Raw genomic sequence first — 21,346 nt, 5'->3', positions numbered from 1 at the left:
TCAGTGTTTCTCCTGGCGGTGTGGAGTAGAACTGCATGTGCCGCTCTGCACCGCCGTCTGATGTCCTTGTGCCATATCCACAACCGAGCAAATCAACATTATTTAGAGCTCAAGCAGGATCTTGAATCTTGTCAAGTGGAAATAACAAATGACACAAAATAAAACAATCGAGACGTGTTGAAGTTTTTAAAACTTTTTTTAATGTTTTTATTTTTTTTTTAAATTCATTTATATTATCTACAAAGTAAAAGTTATTTTAACTTAACAGTTTTATAACGGTCAAGTCAAATGGGGTTTTGTCATCAGATTAAATTAATAAATAATTTATCTGCATTTCTTTCTTTTTTGCCGAACATCTTCATTAATGGAAGTTTCTTGTGTTTAGTTTGGTTACAACCATTCCGTTTTGTTGGTGTTGATTTACCCCAAGGTCTTGAGCACAGCTATAGCAGCAGCATTTAACAGTAATGTTAATACTGTCAATATACGGAAGAATTATCTTTAACTTAGAAGGTGCAGACGAAATGTTCCAGTTATTTATGCAGTTTTCTCATTCTTCTGGGCTTTTTTGCTATTGTTAGGACCCACTGCAAGAGTTCTAGTGTCACTGAAACGTGAAAAATGATTCCTCGTTAAAACTCTTGTATTTCTTTTCTTTAAAAAAAAAAAAAAAGCCACAGTTCACCACATCTTTGCTGTTAATGTTTCTTAATCACTGGTGGTGGGTAGCAGTAGTGCAGCATGATAGAGGTTCTCGTGGCCATTTAGGGGGATGTTTAGAGAAAGGTAAGGATTGGTTGGCCAGTATGTGGTGTGCGGGGCCAGATAGCTCTGCAAGGACCAGGAGCCACTCAACTCGACTGCTGTTCTCTGATCTTCATCCTCTACATCTGCTGCTGATGGTGAGCTTGCACTGAAACACACAATGATTTATTTTACACACTTGATAGCAAAATGAACAGAGAAACTTAAATACACATGTACAACAGTTAACATCACAAGTCAGACAGTATGTTACTAACATTACAGGCAAAACAGAAATTTCAGATCACTATATATTCAAATGCATACATTATAAAAGACAACAAAATGTTGGTTTGAAGATTATATGGAATGTAGAACGTTTTTTTTTTTTGTTTTTTTTTTGGGCCTACCTGAAAATACAAACTTATTGGCAAAAGGTGGTGGTTGAAATTGAAAAAATACTAGTAGAGTTTGACTATTCATTCATTACATTGCACCTCGGGAAAATACCAAAAAAATACTAGTATATTGGTAGCCAGTAGGAAAGCCATAATTAACTGAAATCACATTTAGTTAACTAAAAAAAATGTAGCAAGTATTGGGGAAAATGAATTATGTATATACATTTATAAGTGATATATTGTATATCAAGATGTATGTTGAAAACGTACTGTGACCTGACATTGTAACACCCATGATGAACCTTAGATCTTTGTTTTCAATAAAAAAAGGGGAAAAAAAAGTATTTTATTATTTTGTTAATTCAAAAAAATGTAATAATACTACTATTAATAATTAGATAAAACAAACATAGTTATGCAATATTTATTATTTTTAGATAAGACAAAATAATTATTCAAAATAATAATATTAATGTGATTATTATTATATCAACCCTCTACAATGCAAGTAAATCACTTGCATATGCAAATAAATCTTCACTCTGGGCGACTAAATGTCTATCATGAGCCATTGGCAAATAAATTCTTAAATTTTACTCACCAGTGTGTGTGTTAGAGGCTAAGTATAAGTTTAGCATAGATATATTTTCACTCACTGAACACTGACTTTGCGCTTGAGAGTTTCGCTCTCCGTCAGGGTACCTGTATTTGACGTACCGTAAACTCTAGTGTGTCGTCGCTTTGCTGAGAGTGCGGTGTTTCTCACACACGTGCAAAGAGAGAGTCTTGCATACCACGCAGAATCAAATCATTACATGTAAACGATATTCTCTGTTGTATTTTCCAGTCAAAACAACAGAGTTCATTTGGAATTATTCAGCTTTTAAGAACAAGCAGAAGATATGCCGGTTTCTCCGGTAGTGGGCAGAAGTAATGCGCAAACTGGCAATCTCATTAGCTGGCGCTCACCTATTACCGTCCCTGTTTTGATTTCAGCAAATCAGTTCGAACGAATGCTGATAACGTGATTAATATTCATGGACCCAGCAGCTCATCAATCCTTAGTGCATTGTACTGTGCATCCGGAAAGTATTACTTATGTACATGTGATTTTTGTGGTTTTTTATTTTTAATAAATTTGCAAAGATTTCAAACAAACTTTTCACGTTGTCATTATTGGGTATTGTTTGTAGAATTGAGGAAAATAAAGAATTTTATACATTTTGGAATAAGGTTGTAACATAACAAAATGTGGAAAAAGTTAAGCACTGTGACTACTTTCCAGATGCACTGTATATTGTTATTAGTATTATTATATTTTTAGAATAATTACTATTATCTATTACTATGATCTATTTTTTTCTGTTAAAATGACAACTATGCATTCATACATGGTTATCAAGTTTTAGTTCTAATCAAAGTTCTATCATTAAATAGTGCTTGATTATCATATCATCAAAATATAATGCCTGATTGACTGATGTTAAGAGTGTACGTTCAGATATTTAAAAAGCTGTGCTATTATATATATATATATATATATATATATATATATATATATATATATATATATATATATCTCAGTCTGGCGAGTAAACAAAAAAAAATGTACTAGCCAATGGCGATTCTATTGCCAAGGTGTGCGTAGAGGGTTGTATTTGTGTATATATATGTAATTATATTGTATTTATTTATTCTCTATGTGTTCAGTTGAGCTGAGAAAGGCTCTTACCAGGGGCAAGAGCGTAGGAGTAGTGTGTGGCTGATGACACAGGGATGGGGTTGAGAGTGCCCTGGGGCAGCGCAGGTTGGGGGCCAGTAGGAGCCTGTGTGGCCATCAACATCATAGTGGGGTGGGAAGGAGTGCCATGATGTTGAGGCACCATCCCTGACTGCATGTGTGCCTTTAGAGACATAGTGAATTAATATCCTCTGAGTATTTTTAGTATTTTTATAATTCTGGTGTCTGACTCATTAGCACTCACCTGCTGCACATGAGCCATATGGTTATGGTTGTACCCATGCTGCACCTGCTGGGGGTGGATGTAGACGGTCTGCTGAGCAGAGGGGAAGCTGGCTTGAGGGGACTGAGGGTTGGGGCCGGGGGTCATGGAGGGCGGGGTTGGAGCCAGGGCAGAGTACATCTGCTGCTGTGGTGGGTTGCCCAGGTGCATGGCCTGGGCTGCAGCCTGGTGCTGGGAATGCTGAACGGGGCTGGGGGCCGGATGGCTGCCTCCGTGCTGGTTACCCTGCTGCGGTTGTCCTGTCGGGGTGGCAGAGGGCTGAGGGTGCTGAGGATGAGGGTGCAGGGTGGAGCTTGGGTGGGGAAACTGCTGAGGAATGGGGGTAGGTGACACTGAAACAAAAAATTACAAGCAGTTATAATGTTTGATAGTCAAGTAAATCCAGTGACAAAAAGAAAGATATAATACATTAATTACAACAACAAACAACATGACAGGAGGAAGAGAAGTCTATCATTAAAACATATTTACATTAAGTAAAATAGCATCTAATTTTCCTTTATTCCTTGAAGGATTAGTTCTAAACCTGTAAGAATTTATTTCATCTTCTGAAAACAAATGAAGATCTCTCTGTTGCTCCATTGACAGCTACGCAACTACCACTTTGATGCTTCAAAAAAAGTTCATAAAGAGACTGTAAAACTAATCCATATGAATTGAGTGGTTTAGTCCAAATTTTCTGAAGAGACTTGATCACTTTATGTGACGAACAGATTTATGCTTTTATTTAATTTTAGGATTTAGGCTTTTATTCACATAAACATTCATCAACTCACACATCAGTTGTGGTAAACGGAAGCTCAGGCATGTTCACTTGAAGTGCAAGAACCAATGAGGTTCATTCTTGTGTGTTCGCAGCAACAAATGAGGTTTGTTTTCGTGCGTGAAGCAGGTTCGGTTAAGCTTTTGTTTGTGTTAGCTGATTAATGTTTAAATATGAATAAAAGCCTAAATTAAATCTGTTCATCATAAGGCCAATTCACACTGCACAGATAAATGCCAACAAACAAGTTGGCCGTTGGATTTAGAATTTTATGAAAAATAACTGTCATGTTTACATTGCCCCAACAGACAAATGCTGATTGAACATATTCAGTCAGGTGAAAACAAACTCCGACCAATGCCAACAGACGCCAACTGGGGTAACACACTGATCCGACAAAACCCAACAAACGTGTTTGTTAGCGTTTGTCTATGCGGTGTGAGGTTGCCTATAAAAAGCTATCAAGTCTCTTCAGATATTTTGGACTAAACCGCTCAATTCATATGGATTAGTTTTACAATCTCTTTATCAAATTTTTGAAGTGTCAAAGTGGTAGTTGCATAGCTGTCAATGGAGGGACAGAAATCTCTCAGATTTCATCCAAAAGATCTTCATTTGGGCTCTGAAAACGAATGAAAGTCTTATGGGTTTGGAACGACATGAGGGTGAGTAAATGATGACAGAATTTTCATCTTGGGGTGAACTAATCCTTCAAGTCATTAATGTGTGGCTCATTACAAAGACCAACATTGGTTTCTGTAGCTTCAAGCTATTCAGAGGCAACAAAAAGTGACTGTACATTTAGCACAGTATGACAGTAAAGGGGTAAAGTGGGCTGTCAAGGCTTAGTCTTTGTGCTGGGGGAGTTCTTACCATACATAGTATGCGTCTGCTCACCATACTGATTGGTGGAGGAAGAGACCAGGCTAGGCTGAGCGTGGCCAGGAGGGGTGATCATCCTCGCACTGCCCTGAATCATAGGACTGAACACATGCTGGGTCTGAAACACATGAACCCAGCATCATATTAATCACTTTCACTTTTCTTGTTTCAGACAAGAACAGTTGAACAGTAAATGGTCTGCAAGATAGTACCTTTAAGAATTTTCTTCAAGAAAAAAAAAAACCTTGTGTTTTTCTTGTATAATGGGGAAAAGAATCTGTCCAAATGTTATCCAGTCAATTCAATGACATCACTCAATCATAAAGCAGATTTTAAAGACCTTCAGAGTATCCAAACAAACCACAACAATGTTTTAAGCAAAAGAATCAAAGATTCCTACACTTCTCACCGTTGTTTGTTGGTATCTTTTCAGCAAACAGTAAAAAAGTAGTCTATATAGTATGAATGAAATCCGGCGTACTACATCCGTCATGTTGGCTTTGTCATGTGACCTAAAGCACCAGTTATATCACTGCCATTCACAACTCCTCTTACGTAGCCATATTGCATCGTAAAGTGTCCATTGGATGCAAACTTGAGAAACTCAATTCAGGAACATTCAGGAACTTTTCACTCACAGTTTTATAGTAGAAATTTGAACATACTAATTTCATGTACTGCCTACTATTAAAGAGGTTGGTAGGGAAGAAAGCATATTCAGACAAAGGGTTACTCTTTTCTTTTTTCTTCTTTTTTTTTAAAATAATCATTTATTGGCTGTGTTCATCTTTTACTACTCTGCTTTAGTCATTCCTCGTTAGAAATTAGATCTCTAAAGTCACTGTACCTGGGACTGGTAGTGGGGCATCTGTTGTACCAGAGGTTGACTAGCAAACTGCTGGGGGCTACAAGTGAAGTATTGGGTGGAGTAGGCTGGGTTCTGTGCCACGATGGGCGGCCCGGCAGCTGTAGCTGGATGCATCATTGTAGATGTGCCAGGTGGGTGATGCTGGTCTGGCCTTTGCTGTGGCATGTTCGGTACTACAAGCAGATACAGAAAAGAAGAGAGAATGATTAGGCAAAGGCAAAAAAAAAATGTTTTGCCTTAAATCATTAGAGATTGAGAGAACATCATGAAAAATAAACTATTTTACACAGATCGTATTTCCTAAACGCACAGACCGGCAAACAATCTACAAAATCAATACACAAGAATATATAGTGTGATTCCCTCACATTGAAAAAGCTCACGACTAGAGGATGCAAAACAGCCTTAACTAACATTTGAAAGCAGCTTTAAAAAGCATGCACACTGAGAGATAAGCATTCTCACCTTTACCTGGTCTGTAGGGCTTGTTCTGGTTCATGGCCATATGAGGAACCTGAACATGGTACATGGTTGGAGGCTAAAAGATGAGGAGCAGAACTTGAGATGCAGAATTACATACATGTTCTAAGTTTTTACTTAGTTCACAGTCTTGAAAAACACTTGCTTGATGCATCTTAATACTATCATGTATCATATTCTGTTGATCACTTCCGTAATTTACTTTTAGCACTTTCTCCTCTTGTCTCAAAGCGCTAACAGGAAAAAGCTATTTGTACACATTAGATCAATGTTGAACCCCTCATCCTCAATTTCTCTAAGACCCAGAAAATTGTTGTCCTCTACTGCTGATGGGTTGTTTAAAAACAATGAGATATCCACACATCAATGCATTTGAAAAAAGACTGACATAAATCCACACAACGTTCTGGCTTTTTCCTGTTCTGGTCAAGGGTTCATGCAAACAAAGCTTCAATGCTCTAACAGAACCAAAAAAATAAAAAAAAATAAGGAAAATGTAAACACAAAATTTGATTACAATTTTAAAGCAAAAAAGAACAAAAAAACTGCTCAGAGTACTGAAAAATCTTAGTTGATAAGGTAAGCTAAAAATGTAATGAGAGTTTAAAAAAAATTTGACAACAGTATGGAAATTTTAATAAGTAAGATAATCCACGGCTAGCTGTGCACTAAACAATTTTAATGCTTAACGTTGCGGCAAAGAACCACCCGACGCGAAGCCTCCGCGGAGCGCATTCAAATCGTTTAATGCACAGCTAGTCGTGGATTATCCCGCTTATACCATGGTCATTTGCCAGCATTGACAACTTAAAACTGTTATTGATGTTTGCAGTGCAATATTTGACCGGAAGGGTAAAAATTACGCTTATTTCCGTCAGTTACGACTCGTTAGATCTAGCATTCTGCCCGCTTTGAATCAGATACAGAGATAAAATAGTTTGTAAGATTAAATTTATTACAATAAATGAATAATAGGATTTATTTGAAATCATTATATAGCGCTCTCTCTCTCAGATGCGTGTGTGAATTACCTGTCTGCTCAGCGTCTCTCTCTATTAACAACGAAGCTGTGAGTTTAATTATTTCAAAACCAGCGATGTAACCCCCTCAGTGCTGAGAAATATAATGTAGCGATTCAGTAGCAAATCTATTTTATTAATGAAAGTCGCAGGGCAGTGTTGTCAAGTTTCTGTGCTCCTGAATCTTTCTGTGTGTGCAGCGCGATCTCCGAGTGACGTTTGCTTGTTTGGTTCAATGTAAACAATGTGAATGATGTATGCGTCTGTGTGCTTCAATGAAAAAAGCGCATTTATATAGAACGGTGATTCAACTGACTCGGAACTACCGGTGCATTAAACGGTTTTATTGCACACCTTCCAGCCAATGAGAATAGAGAATTCAGACAGACCATGGTATAATAATAATAACTGATCAGCAGTAAGAAACGAGCAAACCAACATCTGCTGGTCAGTTATGCAGGCAAAAATCTCATACACGTTTTCAGTAGAAAAAAAAGCTTAGAATTGCACAAACCTTCCAGATAATGCTTTTCTAATGGAGAGAGAAGAAAGAGGGAAAAGAAACAAAAAGAACCAGTCTTTAGTGTGATTATCACTTGCTTTTTTCAGTATAAGATTAGTTTTCTAGAACATGTAAGTAACTAAAGATGAATCAACGTATTTTTAAGAGAGGCTACAAAGGAAAATGAACGACTGAACCATTGCTTTTGGGTTTTCCACTCTACACCATAATATATTCAAAAAAGTAAAGCTTTTATTTTGGTCAGTAGAAAAAAATGTAAATTAGTAAATATATTATCATACATCAGTGTGGTGCAACTTTTTGGGCTGATGATGAACCATGAGCTCCTTCCAAAGGTTTACAGCATGCTACCAGTAAAACCATCTGTACTTTATCATGTTTGGATCTTAAGGTCCGTTCACACAATTTTGCACAATATTGTTAAATAAACCAGTGCACACCTATGAACCTATGAATTCTAAAACTTTCATACCATTCATTTAAACCAAACTTAGAATGAACATGCCATTACTGGCCCTTCTAACTGAATTAAATTAAAACTGCAATCATGTCATAATCATCAATTGAGCAATCATCTGATGGGTTATACATGCAGATACTTTGCAAATGCAACTGACAAATGAAAGTAAAGGAGGGATGGCTGAAGTATGAACACAATCAGGACATCAACGATCTTGGCACATGAATGAAAATAAATTTAAATAAAAACAAATGTCTTTTTGATGTTTTAGTACAAACGTAGGCTTCCATGCACAAAACGAATTAGATTAAACTGACAAGAGGGGTTCATATAACAGTGCTCACCTGAACGCCAGGGCTCACAGGGGTCAGAGGGTACATCTGGAACATGGTCTGGCCATAGACGGCAGGGGGCTGCTGTACTACGATGGAAGGGCTGGGCTGACCCTGAGGCCGGGTCAGAGTGGGGGTTGTTGCTGGTTTAGGCTGAGGAAACAGTTAAAAAGAAATGTATGAACATGTACATTTCTATCTTATATTAGTTTGTCAAAATGACCTGACTTTAAGGTACAATATATTTTGTCTCAGAAAAAAATATATATTTTTGGGAATATGTTGATTTCAGTTCATTTAATGACAAAACAAAGAACTGATTTACTTACAGGGGAGCAAAAAACCCTTGGATTGAACTCCTTGGCATTGGGATTGAGAGTAGATTTTCTAACACTCCTAAAAAGTGCATAAACAATAAGTCAACATGGTTTTATTTACTATACTACAAGAACATTTCACAGGGGAATGAGCAATACAATCTATTACTGGCATGCATCATGTTGCTGAGAAAGACTCTTTAAAGCCTCTTTATACTTTTGATAAAAAATTATTTATCATTTTGACAATGAATTCAGTCACTGATTCACATTGCCAATGCTACAGCCTTTTCATTTTCTTCTGCTGACTCACTCTGCTACAGGGTCATTCTTCTCCTCCTTCTCATCCTTATCTTTTGCAGCAGTGTTGGCCAGAGGCGAGGTGGTCTGGACGCCCTGAGATGTCACATCAGGCCCTCGTTTCTGCTCTGGTACAGCAGAGGAAGGAGAGAGTAAAGGGGTACCAGATTTACTTCCTGCTAGGGCGACGCTCACAGAAGTGGAGGTTTCGTCATTAACGCCGGACTCCATGGAGACTTTGGGTCCTGTTGAATCTACTGTGCTCTTCTCAGCTGCTTGATCATTTGGCTTTACTCCAAGGTCCCTTGAAGTCTTATTCACCGTGGGATCAAAAACTGCATCTGAATTTGAGCTAGGCTGCAACTATAAATGATGAAGTGATTCAATAAACTGAAGTACAGCTGCTGAAACACATATAATGGGAGAGAAATAAAACTTACCCTAAAATCTTCACTGAATTTTATTAAATTATCTATTTGTTTCCTGTGATCTGGAGCCATGCTGAGAGGCCCTAGGAAGATCAAAAAGTGAAAGAATCATTTTAGAAAGCACGCTTATTACAAATAATTCACAATTACATTAGATTTTTCACTAAGAAATGTTTGATGTAATGGTGTCGCGATATACTGGTACTAAAATGTCTGACTCTGAAATATTTTGAAAATGAATTGATATTGTATTAATACTACACATATAAAAAATAATCCAGTGGCAATAACTATTTGGCTGACGCGTAGATGGTGGTATTGCACCTTAAGGGGCCGTTCACATGTCGCGTCTGAAAACGCAGACTGCACCGCTTTCTCCTCTTTTCAAAAGCGCACTGCCATTGCTAAGCAATCATGTGCTGCGTTCTCCATGAAGATGAAGAAGTTGAGCGTCATGATTGCATCGCTCCCTATTTGAGCGCGCTTGTCGCACATCTACATTTAAAATAACAAACTTAAGTACACAAAAGACATGACATGTTAACTGCCCATAATGCTGGTAGACACCAGTCATAAGACAGAAAAAAAAAAGATAACAACGCAGCAAGTAGCTACAGTACTACAGCCGCACAAAATCACTAGACACCCACACCAAAAATACAGTTTTTTGGATTCTGTGGGCTTAGATTTAGCCAGGATTAGGCCTTAGTTCAATTAAGTAGCTTTTATAAATGTGCCTTAGAAAAAAACATTGTTGGTGTGCATCCTGAGACAAAACAAAGACACTGACATATTTTAAGATATCAGTGCAAATTGCTTTCAGTTCAAACAGCTCAAAACATGCAATTTAGTCTGGGACTAGGCTTAAGCCTTGTCTGTGAAACCAGGGGTAAGTGTTAGAGACCCCAGTCTGCAGGAGGTGCTCAACAGGACATTCTTTTTGTACAGTTAAAAGAGGAATGTGACTGATAACATTACTTATTTTTCATAATTTCTATAGATGTCGCAATAATGTCATTAGCGTGAATTTGTGTAGTGAAAATCTGATATTGTGACAGCTTTAATGCATATGCCGTGCCTATACTTGTATTGCAGTTTGTGTTTGATTTTAGTTTCAGTTTGATAAACTGAAAAAGTCATTTCTCACTTTATTTACAGTATCAGCAATTTTGAGAAAGAAAACTAATTCTTAGAAGCCAAATCCTTAATTCATACTGACAACTTGCAATTTCTGCTTTCTACATGCTTTATGTCAACACAGCAAAATTCACATGCAGAAAAAACAGATTTAGCAAAAGCTTCAAAATTCAGATCAAAAACAGCTGGCTGTAGATGATAAATGACATCTCCAAAGGTACACACCCTTGCCGATGGATCGAGTGATGCTTGCAGAAGCTTCAATAGGCTTCACATTCTCTTTGTTGGCATTAGGAGAATTTTGTCTTGCCTCTAGTACTCTTGATTCTTTGGCTATAGAAGAAAAAGAAATGGAAAAAAGGGCTGTTGTAAGATCTGGTACAGAGGAAATGAATAGCACAAATGCCCCATATTGTGTAAGGGACGTCCTAACCCTCTTCTATTGGAGATGCTTCCAGGTTGGTGGCCGGGTTAGCTGCTGTAGGGGAAGTCGCCGTTGTGGAAGCGGTCATAGAGTCTACTGGCACTGTACCAGCCTGTGGGGAAGACAAGCAGGAGGAGCTCGGAGCACCTCCGCCAATGCTATTCTGTCGAGGTGAACGAGGTCTGTGCGCTAAGAAAAGTGGGGAAAAAAATTAGTGTGCATTAAAGTGTTTTCGACTGAGACTGAAATCTGGGTACAGATTTAAAATCTAGGCTTACCACTAGAGACAGAACAGTTAGCGTTTTTGAAAAATAGCGGAACCGTGCAAAATTCCTAAGTTTCACCTCATGAATATTAAAATAGTAATGAATGCACTGAAAAGCCTTCTCGCTACTCATATACGTTTTGCGTCAGATATCAACGCAGAGAGAGAGAGAGTATAAAGACAGTAGAGCTGCACGATTAATCTTTAAAAGATCTCGATTCAAACACCCACGCAATCTTATTCCTAAATGACAAAAACTTCACACCGGAACATTCAAATCTGTTTGCGCTGTCGCTGACCCAGAGAGAGCAGTTGTCAATATATATGAAACAGCTTTACTTTCAGTCTTTTCAACCACACAGTATCGATATTTCTGTGTTACAAATATTCAAATGATCACAGAAGTACTGAGATAAAAGTTTATAGTTCGAGTATAAACACTGATGTCTATGGTAGCAACCAAAATAGAGTAAATCACCTTTTGAAAGTCGTTTCAAATAACGAGTGTATCGATTACATCTGATGCTTCAAAACATTCATAAAGACGACTGTTAAAGCTGCAGTCCGTAACTTTTTTGTGTTCAGAATTTACATAGAGTACATTGCAAATTTTTTCAAACCGTGTTTTTTGTCTTATCCTGAATAACAATGGTAAGCCTGTAATAAGCATTTATACTCTCACTACTTTACACTGGTCAGGTCAGCACCGCTGCTAAGAAGCCCAGTACCTGCGTGACTCGTCATATACATAAACAGAGAAGTAGCTCCGGCTACAATAGAAATGTTTATTTTCCTTCTGAAAAATAAATATTTTTTGCAAAAATTGCCAAATAATATGTTGAATTTGTTGACATTACCAACAAGTCTGTTAAACTCATTGGACAAGTATAAGAAACAAACACAAAAAGGATTGCGCATTTTTCCCTTACTACAATTTTTTATTAGTTGGTTTAATAATGTTTTTTTTAAATAGGAAACAGAAACTGAAAATTTCTTACGATTCCCAACCCTACTTACCACCACTGACAACAGATGACCAGGTTCCCCCAGAAGGGCTGTTGCGAGCAAGAGGGGGAGCAGAAACCTCCAACGGTCCACCTGGAGACATATAATCAGGCTGAGGAGGACCACCACTCCGACAAGGGGCCCCTCTATGAGGTCTCGGAGTTCGCTGTGACTTGGGAGACATTCTTGGAGGACCTGCATTCACAAACATAGAGATGAGTGAGTTCTGAAAGAAGAAACAAACACCCTTTAGTGCATCTCTTATCAGTGTGTAGTGTGTAGCTCTCTCCAAAAGCAGATGCTGTGAACTATGTGACATTCAAAGTATCAAATGTGAAGCAAACACTGAGGGGAAATAACTATGCCAATTATTTGTGATTTCAATATGTACTGGATACACTACAACACATGGTACCAGAAAATGTTGTAGTTTTACGCTTCAGTAGCTTTGTCATGTACAGAGCAGAATGACAAGCACATGACAAGCAGAAGACAAAAAAATACATACTGACCAAATATTAAGAATTCATTCCCACAACTGAACTAAAATGAAAGAAAGGATTAGAACAAAGTGGCCAAGAAAATGAGGGAACAAATTAGTAAAGCCACGATTGAACGATTGACACGTGGCCGCGATTGAAATTAAAATCAAATTAGTAAGTTGTGGGAATGAATTCTTAAATTGTGCCACAATATCTTTTTTCTTTTTCTGAATATCATGTGTAAGGCTCTGTCCTCATGAAAAGTTCATTCTACTCAATCTACCTGATATACATTTGAACTGAAGAGGCTGTGACAGTTTCTCATTTGATGTATGAGAATACAATGTCGAGCCAACGTCAGACATGGAAAGAAACACTTGGGCATTGTTAGTGGTGTCCCCATGGCCAAAATACAATGCCAATCCTTACACCGCAGAAAATGAGTGGGTGAAACATGTCCCAAATTCACTTCAATCATGCATAGAAAGAGGGATAGCAATAGAAAATGGAACAAGAGAAGAAGTGAGTCGTTTTATTAAACACCAGGAAAGTCCCACAGCTGTTAGTGACAGCCGTAATTCAGGCATTCTGATTGCAAAACGTGAACCTGAGCAGTGGTGCCACAACAAAATGGCTACTCAGTCTGGAATTTCTGGTACCTTCTGAGGACAGGCGTTTGGGCATGGTGGACAGGGGCCCTGAAGAGCCATGAGCAGAGGGGTGAGACAGGGGCCGAGAGGGCCTGGATGGGGGTCTGGAGGGAGGCCGGGTGGGCGTGGCCGCCCGGGGCGGGAGAGAGTTGGTGGGGCCTGACTGGTAACGGGATGGAGGGCGAGAGGAGGGAGATGGGCAGCGTGAGGGCCAAGGGTGTGCACCTGACAGAGATGAAATGAGCCGAAATGAGAGGAAAGAAAAACTACATTTGACTGAGAGAGAGGGGGAGGGAAAACAAATGACCATGTAAATTGAATAGGAAAATAGAAAAGTCTGAAGGCCTTATAGATTGAGAATTTTAGATATGATGACCGAAACTAGCCAGGAGGAAAGGTAGAGAGAGGAGATGGAAAAGTATTGAGCAAGAATGACAAGACACCAAAGAACAAGGACGAAATGTAACAAATCACATTTTGAGATATCTTTGGTTAATTCTGAGGCAGTGAAACCGAAAACAATAAGGCAACGGGACTTCAAAGAAAGAACATTGGAAAGATCAATCAGATTCTCTTGGAACAGCAGCAGTCTTGGCCTAAAGTACTCCCTTGCCCGAATCCTTTTATCATGAAAGGACTAAAAGCCAGAGAGATGATTTGAAAGATCGACTGTTAGTTGAGGAGAGAACAATGGATTAATAGATACCATTGAAAGCCAAGGGGATTTTTTTTTTTTGCTCATTATAATTTCTAATATTTTAAGTGGAAATTTTGAGTACTGTTTTAATGGACTAATAAGGAATGATCCCGTTGAAAGTGACACCAGGGGAAACTTTGAGACGTCTATCAAAGATCCAGCCAGAGAATATAAGCACAGTGCTTGCTGCGCTAGTAACTCCACTAATTATAATTTATGGATTCAAAGCTGCATAACCAATAAACATACATTACCAAATTTGATCATTTGAGGCATCATTACACTAGTTACTAGCTATTTTAGACAACATGGATACCCAACACAAATCATCACAAATCATCTTGTACCTCCATTGACCACACGCTGATCCATTGTGTTGTAGTCATGAGATCCAGATCTGGGTGTGGGTGGCCCAGGGCTACACTGAACCAGTCTGGGTGAATTTTGACGACCAGCTACCCATGACATCCCTGGTTCTCGGTTCCTCTGACCAGGGGGAATGTATTTGTTCTCTCTGTTTAAGTAAACAAAAAAAAAGAGGAAAACTCTGGATTTAAAAATAAAATAAAAAATGAGCAATACTTATCTAACTGAATTCAGTTCTGACCAAAAAAATGTAGTGCCAACTAATAACATTGTTGTAGTAGTTGTAATGGTGTGGTCACATTAGTGGAATTTCAGCATAATTTCGTAGGTAAAAAGATCCACTATCCATTCACTTAAAGGTACAATATGTAAGAATTTTTGCCACTAGAGGGCGCTACATTCCAAACAACAACAACGGCGTAGCTTGATGACGATGTGAAGGAGCGTGGAATGATGGGAACTGTCGTTTTAAATTCCACCGTGGATGTAAATCAGTCAGACGGGAATCGAAAAATCATGTTCATGGATGAGGCTAAGTTCTATTTTTATAAATGTTGTGTTTAATGACATGCTTTTTGTGGCGAGGGGGCGTGGTTCAGCGCGGTCTGTAACGGGAGAGAAGAGACGAGCGGGACGCAAGTAGGTCAAGTGCAAATGACGAACACCTGTGTCTTATTGCTGTGATCCGCGTGGAGAGACCGCTTATAAGCCGCGCGCTGGAACGAGAGAGAGACTGGAGAGAAAATTGGACGCAGAGAAAGAACACCGGTGGATCCGAGCTCTCATTTTTGAACTGTTTTGTGCCGTCGCGGTTGCCACGGTGAATGCGCGTTGTGCACGACTTTTGTTTGTTTTGTTTTATTTTAATAAAGTACGAGTCCCAGTCACGCCGACCCCTGTCTTCTTCCTTCCTGACTCTTGAACCTCATCACACTTTTATTTCATTAAAATGAATTAACCGCAAGAAAAATAAGGTTTAATACTACATTGGTTATCATAGATGTTACTGTATGTCGAATTCGTTGTTGTGATAACGCAGCGCAGTTTTACGTGTTCTAAACAATTGTTGTAAAAGTACATTCGAACATACCCACATCATTTGCCAAAATACTGATTAATCTTTATGTATAACACATGCTATATTTATTTACATGGCCATAAACACCAGATAAACAATGTCAATAAACTAACATTAAACACATCTAAAGCAATAATACTTTCCTTACATAAACATAACCGTAACCATACTACATGTGGAAAATATAAAATTAAGCATGCTTTGTCGACAGAACGAGCTGCAATCGGTAAAGAATAATTGTGTTTCATAACGACTGCAAGAAACAAGCTAACGTTTGTTGCTTGATAGACGCTACAACTACAACTTCCGCATTTGTCCAGGACTCCCATACAGGACTCCACGCAGTACGAGCGGAAACCGAGGGTAATGCGGATATGACGCAATTGACTGGCGACTCCCAGCTCCCCCCTGCTCTAACGCCCCGTTTCCTTGGTTAAAATCGCAATTTTCTCACGATTTAAAAATAGTTGGAAACATTTGGGATATTGCAAGTAATCAACTTAACAAAATATATAACATTGGCCTTGAGATTTTGGGATATTTTAATGCAAAATTCTTTCATAATTATTGTACCTTTAATGTGAAATTTGCGTGTTGGGAAATATTTTGTCCAAATGCAAAATTCCTGTTCGAGTGGACGATTGGTTCATTTAATTATAAGGTAGGACTTATTCTGCCATATTTTGCATTGCACTTTTTTTCATTCATAGTTATTCATAGTAATATGAGTGAACATAGTAATACGAGTAGAATAAAATATGCCTTTATACAAAAATTGCTTTTTCTTGCTTTTAGTATAATTTAGAGTAAGACAAGCATGAAAAAACCCTCCACTATTATGAATCTCCTTTTTATTTGTTCATCGAAAGAAATACACTGTAGCACAAACATCTCCTGATCTAAACATACATACAGCAGCAGTAACTAGTTCAAGCTTCACCTATTGAGGCTGTGAAGCTCCCTCTCTCCACGAACCACAGCAGTGTATTTCTCTTCCTCTGAGCGGTCGTCATTCTCCAAGGCCACCCGGGCCTTGTAGGTGGCACTGGCTTCGATCTCCTCCGCCAGCTGAGACGCACGAGCCTCGCGCTTGAGGAACTCCTCAGAGTTGTCTCGCTCCAAGGGAACCCTGGAAACAAAAGGAAAAAACAGACTGAGAGACAGCACATATCCAGTATTTAAACAAAACAAGATATCCATCAGAGGTAACTTAAAACACAGATGAGATGACTTACGTGTATGATGACAGGCTGCTGTCATAGGTGGACTTCACACCGTATGTCTCCTCATTGTATTTAAACATCTCATCAGGATCCCAACCATTTGACTGAGAGGGAGACAGTTTCAAAAATGTGATTACAGCTTCGCACCATACCTCTCGTAACCGCTGAAAAATCACAGTTAAAGGGATAGTTCACTTTGAAATTAAATTTTGGTATGTTTTAGCTTACCTGAAGGGCATCCAAGATGTAGGTGTCTTTTTTTCCGCAGTAGTTTCAATTTTGATATTTTTAGGTCAAACCGTTCTTGTCTGTTAGTCATTTCATGCAGGTATATGGATACTGACTCAAAGAGCTTGCACAAAGTCCAAAATAAAACAGTTCCCCATCGTCCAAATTAAACAATTCCCCATCGTAAGTACACATTGATGGCCTAAGACACGAAACGAGCGGTTTGTGTGAGAAAACGAACAGTATTTATATAGTTTTTAGCTCTTATAACACAGCCGCGTCCAAATGATCTGAGGGCTCGGCGGGTATAGATATATACACTAGATGTCGCCTTGGTTACTGCAGTTCATTGGAACGAAAGCGTAGCCAAGCGACATCTAGTGTATATATCTATACCCGCCCTTGGGCAGGTATAGATATATACACTAGATGTCGCCTTCGCTACTGCAGTTCATTGGAACGGAACCGTAGCCAAGGCGACATCTAGTATATCTATACCCGCCGAGCCCTCAGATCACTTGGATGTGGTTGTGTGCAAGAGGTAAAAACGATATAAATACTGTTCGTTTTCTCACACAAACCGCTCGTTTCGTGTCTTAGGCCATCAATGTGTACTTACGATGGGGAATTGTTTAATTTGGACGATGGGGAACTGTTTTATTTTGGACTTTGTGCAAGCTCTTTGAGTCAGTATCCATATACCTGCATGAAATGACTAACAGACAAGAACGGTTTGACCTAAAAATATCAAAATTGAAACTACTGCGGAAAAAAAGACACCTACATCTTGGATGCCCTTCAGGTAAGCTAAAACATACCAAAATTTAATTTCAAAGTGAACTATCCCTTTAAGTGTGACCTCAAGTGGCTTATTGTTTTAAACATCTAAACGTTACTGTTTATGATACTTCTACAATGATCCAACTGCAATTTATTACATTATGTCAAGCCTGATTTGTTTGACATCTCACCAGATCAGTGTCAAGAGATTCCATGCTGCCCGAGATGTGCTGCTCCCCTCCATCCCAGGGTTCCAGATCCTTCTCTTTGTGCTCTCCATTCAGACGGGCACTTACCGCACTGTCAGTGAAGTTATCTTCACCAACACACAAAATAAGCAACAGGATTCAAATAACATGCATCATGGTGATGCAAAAGCACACAAATGATTATGAAAGAGACATAAAATGTGAGATATGGGTGACAATGAAGTGGAAAACAAGTGATGATTTCAAATGCCAGGTTCAGACTACACGACATTAGCCAGATTTTGGCACAATCCATTTGACGTAGCGTGTTGTGGTGATTCGTAAACGACAATGGGTGTCGGGACAAAAGAATCAAACATTTTATACCGTATAGTGTAACACCGTGGACGACAACTGACGCTTCACAACGTCCCGACAGAAAGACTAGCATTTTTTTTTTTCGCGGCCCTCCACGACATGTTCCGTCACATCTGGGCTACTGACCAATAGGAGCACAAAGGCTCTTCCGAACACAGCTTTCAAACATGCCGAAACGAAGTTTGTGGAGCTGCGACAACAATACTCCTGCCTTTATGATGCCAGCACGACGCTTCAGTAGACACTTTGTTTACGCTCTTGTTTCCGGAAGTCAGTCGCTAGTTCCGCCTTCTTGATGACATCACACACATTTCTTGTACACAAGAATTTAAGAGTCAACATCACATAATCTGACACAGTGATTATCATAATAGACAATATTGTTTAGTTTGAACCCGGCATAGATGGACACAAATGGTGGTGCAAGGGCGAGGATCTCATATATAAAAATAATACACCTATATTGTATCTGAGCTCACCAAATTACAAAAACATTTTAAAGGCCATGTTATCAGAAAAAAGATGGAGCTGTATTTATTCTTCTGACATCATGTTCAGTTTATTAATGAAGAATTAAAATCTTGTACCAATAACCAAAGCAGACAGGAAACAAAGTTTCCTGTTTATATTTCCATCATTGCTAATAGTTTATTAAATCCTAACGCTTAAACTAAAGGTGCAGTCACATTTCCCGTCGTGTGCAGAGTTTCACAGTCAAAATACAGTCATTTCAAGGAATCCAAACAATAGGAAATTTTGCACGAGGGCGAAGAATTTTCATGTGGGTTCAAGTTGGTTTTACGCATTGACCAACAGTAAGCAAATGTGACCGCACCTTAAAACTATATAATAAACTTGATTAATTCAACAGGAACGCTAATTAGAAAGTGAGATGCCTGAGAACATGACCTTCACTTGAGTAAGTCAGAGGTTAAGGGTCACAGAGAACTCAAGAGGAAACACAGTAACACAAAAGAATTAGGAAAGAATCAACTGTGGCAGCACACCATGCATTTCGGTTTAGGTACATTTTTAGCATTTCATTTCCTATTTGGAATGGAATAACGAGAAATGAAAAGACGGCTCGTCTATATTTTTATTTAGTTTTTCTTGTTTAGTTTAAAAAATAGAAAAATAAGGTTTGGGCTCAATTTCTTCATAGGCATACATCTTTTTACAAATTTTCATTTAGATTTGTGTTTAGACTGTTATAAAATTAATATTATAGTAAAAATGACTCTTTGTCGAAGTTTAGCATTTTTTGTACTGAAGTATTTTTTTGCAATTATGTCAAAATATTAGTCAAACCTGAACATGGTGTTGAGTGTTATATGTACGTGTTTGTATTTGTTCTCCATTGTGGATGTGTTTTGGAGTTATAACATTATAGTTCTCAAATCAAGTTCAGTTTTGGTTGCATGCATTGTTGTAAAGATAGAATAAATAACGTTTTGAATATTACATTTTCTATTGTATTGACTGACCTACACATCTGCCTGCAGACATCAAGCTGTGCAGATTCATTTAGAGATTTAACAACATTAACATAAGCCAGAAGTGTCCAATCCTGCTTCTGGAGGGCCAATGTCCGGCAGTTCAGCTCCAGCCTATATTCCAACACAATGCATTCTCAGAAAAAAGGTACAAAAGCTGTCACTTGGGTGGTACTCTTTCAAAAGGTACACCTTTGTGCCTAAATAGTACCTTTAAGGTACATATTGGTAACAAAAGTGTACATATACTGTAAGTACCTAAATTATACATATTAGAACATTTTTAAAGGGTTGCATCCCAGTGACAGCTTTTGTACCATTTTCTTTTCATTTATTTTCTTTTGTACCACTGGATATTTCTAGTAATCCTGAAGACCTTGCTAAGCTGGTTCAGGTGTGTTTATAGGGTTGGAGCAAAACTTTGCAGGATATTATTGACCCTCCAGTGCTGCGTTCCAGTAGCCTGGGTTTCCCCATACTGCCTTGCTCGCAGCGCGATTTTATTCACGCTGCTAGGCAGTCTGGACACCATGGACCAAATTTTCCCCTGAAAAAGGGAACCAATCACAGAACGGGGAGGGAGCAGCAAGACGATGCCGACACCGAAGCAGTTTGTTTATATCTATGGATCCAACATGGCATCAGACTCGACGTTACCTTCTACCCTCATGTTTATCTTGCACAAACGGTAATATTCGCTAAACGCCATCGTGTACAAATAAATCTTTGACCCATCGTCTTTTTCCTCGTCGAATTTCTGTCACTCTACATACGTCATCTGGTATAATTGAAGCGATTGGCTATGAGCTTCATACAGGCGCATTTGATAGACATTCATAGCGCCCAATAAACGGCTCTGGGCATTCGTAAACCACGCCTCAAATACGAGAAAATGAACACGTGGTTCCCAGACCAAGTCTCAAATGAGACTTGGTCTGACGTTAGCCAGGCTAGCGTTCCAGTCCAAAATTGTCATGCCCTTCACTCGCTAACTTCCCTTCGTCTCGTTCACTCGGATGTACGTCATTGCGAGTGCCCACTACTGGCGGAAACTGCAATGGGCTGAACTGGAACGTCCTAAGCCCTTCATCACTTGGAATCAGCTGTGGAGTTGATTTATTATTTACATTTTTTTCCCTTTAAGAATTTGTTTAATGCAGCATCCAAATGTTTATAGGTGTGTTTGGGTTGTTTTAAATTAAAAAATATATAATTAATATATCATAGATTTGTCTGTGTGGTGGTGATTAGACGAGATATGCGGTGACGTCACAATCGTATTGCATTGTGGGACATATAGGTGCCTTAAGTGTACATTTGAAGCAGACTCGCTCCCTCGGTCAAAATCGAGGGAACGAGGGTCTGTCCATATAAACTTCCCTCGTCCACTTCACGAAGTGGAACGCACTTC

General features: G+C 38.7%; 1 protein-coding gene across 10 annotated transcripts in view; it reads right to left on the bottom strand.

Annotated features, from left to right (window-relative positions):
• Positions 1-641: 641 nt before the first annotated feature.
• atxn2 (ataxin 2) overlaps positions 642-21,346 on the bottom strand; it is a 32,361-nt gene continuing 11,656 nt past the window's right edge. For 3 of the 10 annotated variants that reach the window (XM_079872282.1, XM_079872285.1, XM_079872290.1), the window contains 19 exons: positions 18,068-18,192; positions 16,881-16,972; positions 16,586-16,774; positions 14,549-14,715; positions 13,514-13,729; positions 12,385-12,567; positions 11,112-11,291; positions 10,904-11,011; positions 9,554-9,624; positions 9,127-9,476; positions 8,826-8,892; positions 8,509-8,649; positions 7,696-7,713; positions 6,148-6,220; positions 5,662-5,855; positions 4,806-4,932; positions 3,131-3,501; positions 2,878-3,049; positions 642-913 (listed from right to left, as the gene is read on the bottom strand). In XM_079872282.1, coding sequence (XP_079728408.1) covers positions 885-913; positions 2,878-3,049; positions 3,131-3,501; positions 4,806-4,932; positions 5,662-5,855; positions 6,148-6,220; positions 7,696-7,713; positions 8,509-8,649; positions 8,826-8,892; positions 9,127-9,476; positions 9,554-9,624; positions 10,904-11,011; positions 11,112-11,291; positions 12,385-12,567; positions 13,514-13,729; positions 14,549-14,715; positions 16,586-16,774; positions 16,881-16,972; positions 18,068-18,192 — 2,873 coding nt within the window. In that variant the 3' untranslated portion in view covers positions 642-884. The remainder of the gene's footprint in view (positions 914-2,877; positions 3,050-3,130; positions 3,502-4,805; positions 4,933-5,661; positions 5,856-6,147; positions 6,221-7,695; positions 7,714-8,508; positions 8,650-8,825; positions 8,893-9,126; positions 9,477-9,553; positions 9,625-10,903; positions 11,012-11,111; positions 11,292-12,384; positions 12,568-13,513; positions 13,730-14,548; positions 14,716-16,585; positions 16,775-16,880; positions 16,973-18,067; positions 18,193-21,346) is intronic. The other 7 variants (XM_079872286.1, XM_079872289.1, XM_079872288.1 and 4 more) reach the window with 6 other exon arrangements.

The sequence above is a fragment of the Squalius cephalus genome, assembly GCF_949319135.1.
Source record: "Squalius cephalus genome assembly, chromosome: 5".
NCBI lineage: Eukaryota > Metazoa > Chordata > Actinopteri > Cypriniformes > Leuciscidae > Squalius > Squalius cephalus.
Note: the sequence above shows the minus strand (reverse complement) of the source record. Positions and strands in the feature narration are given on the sequence as shown.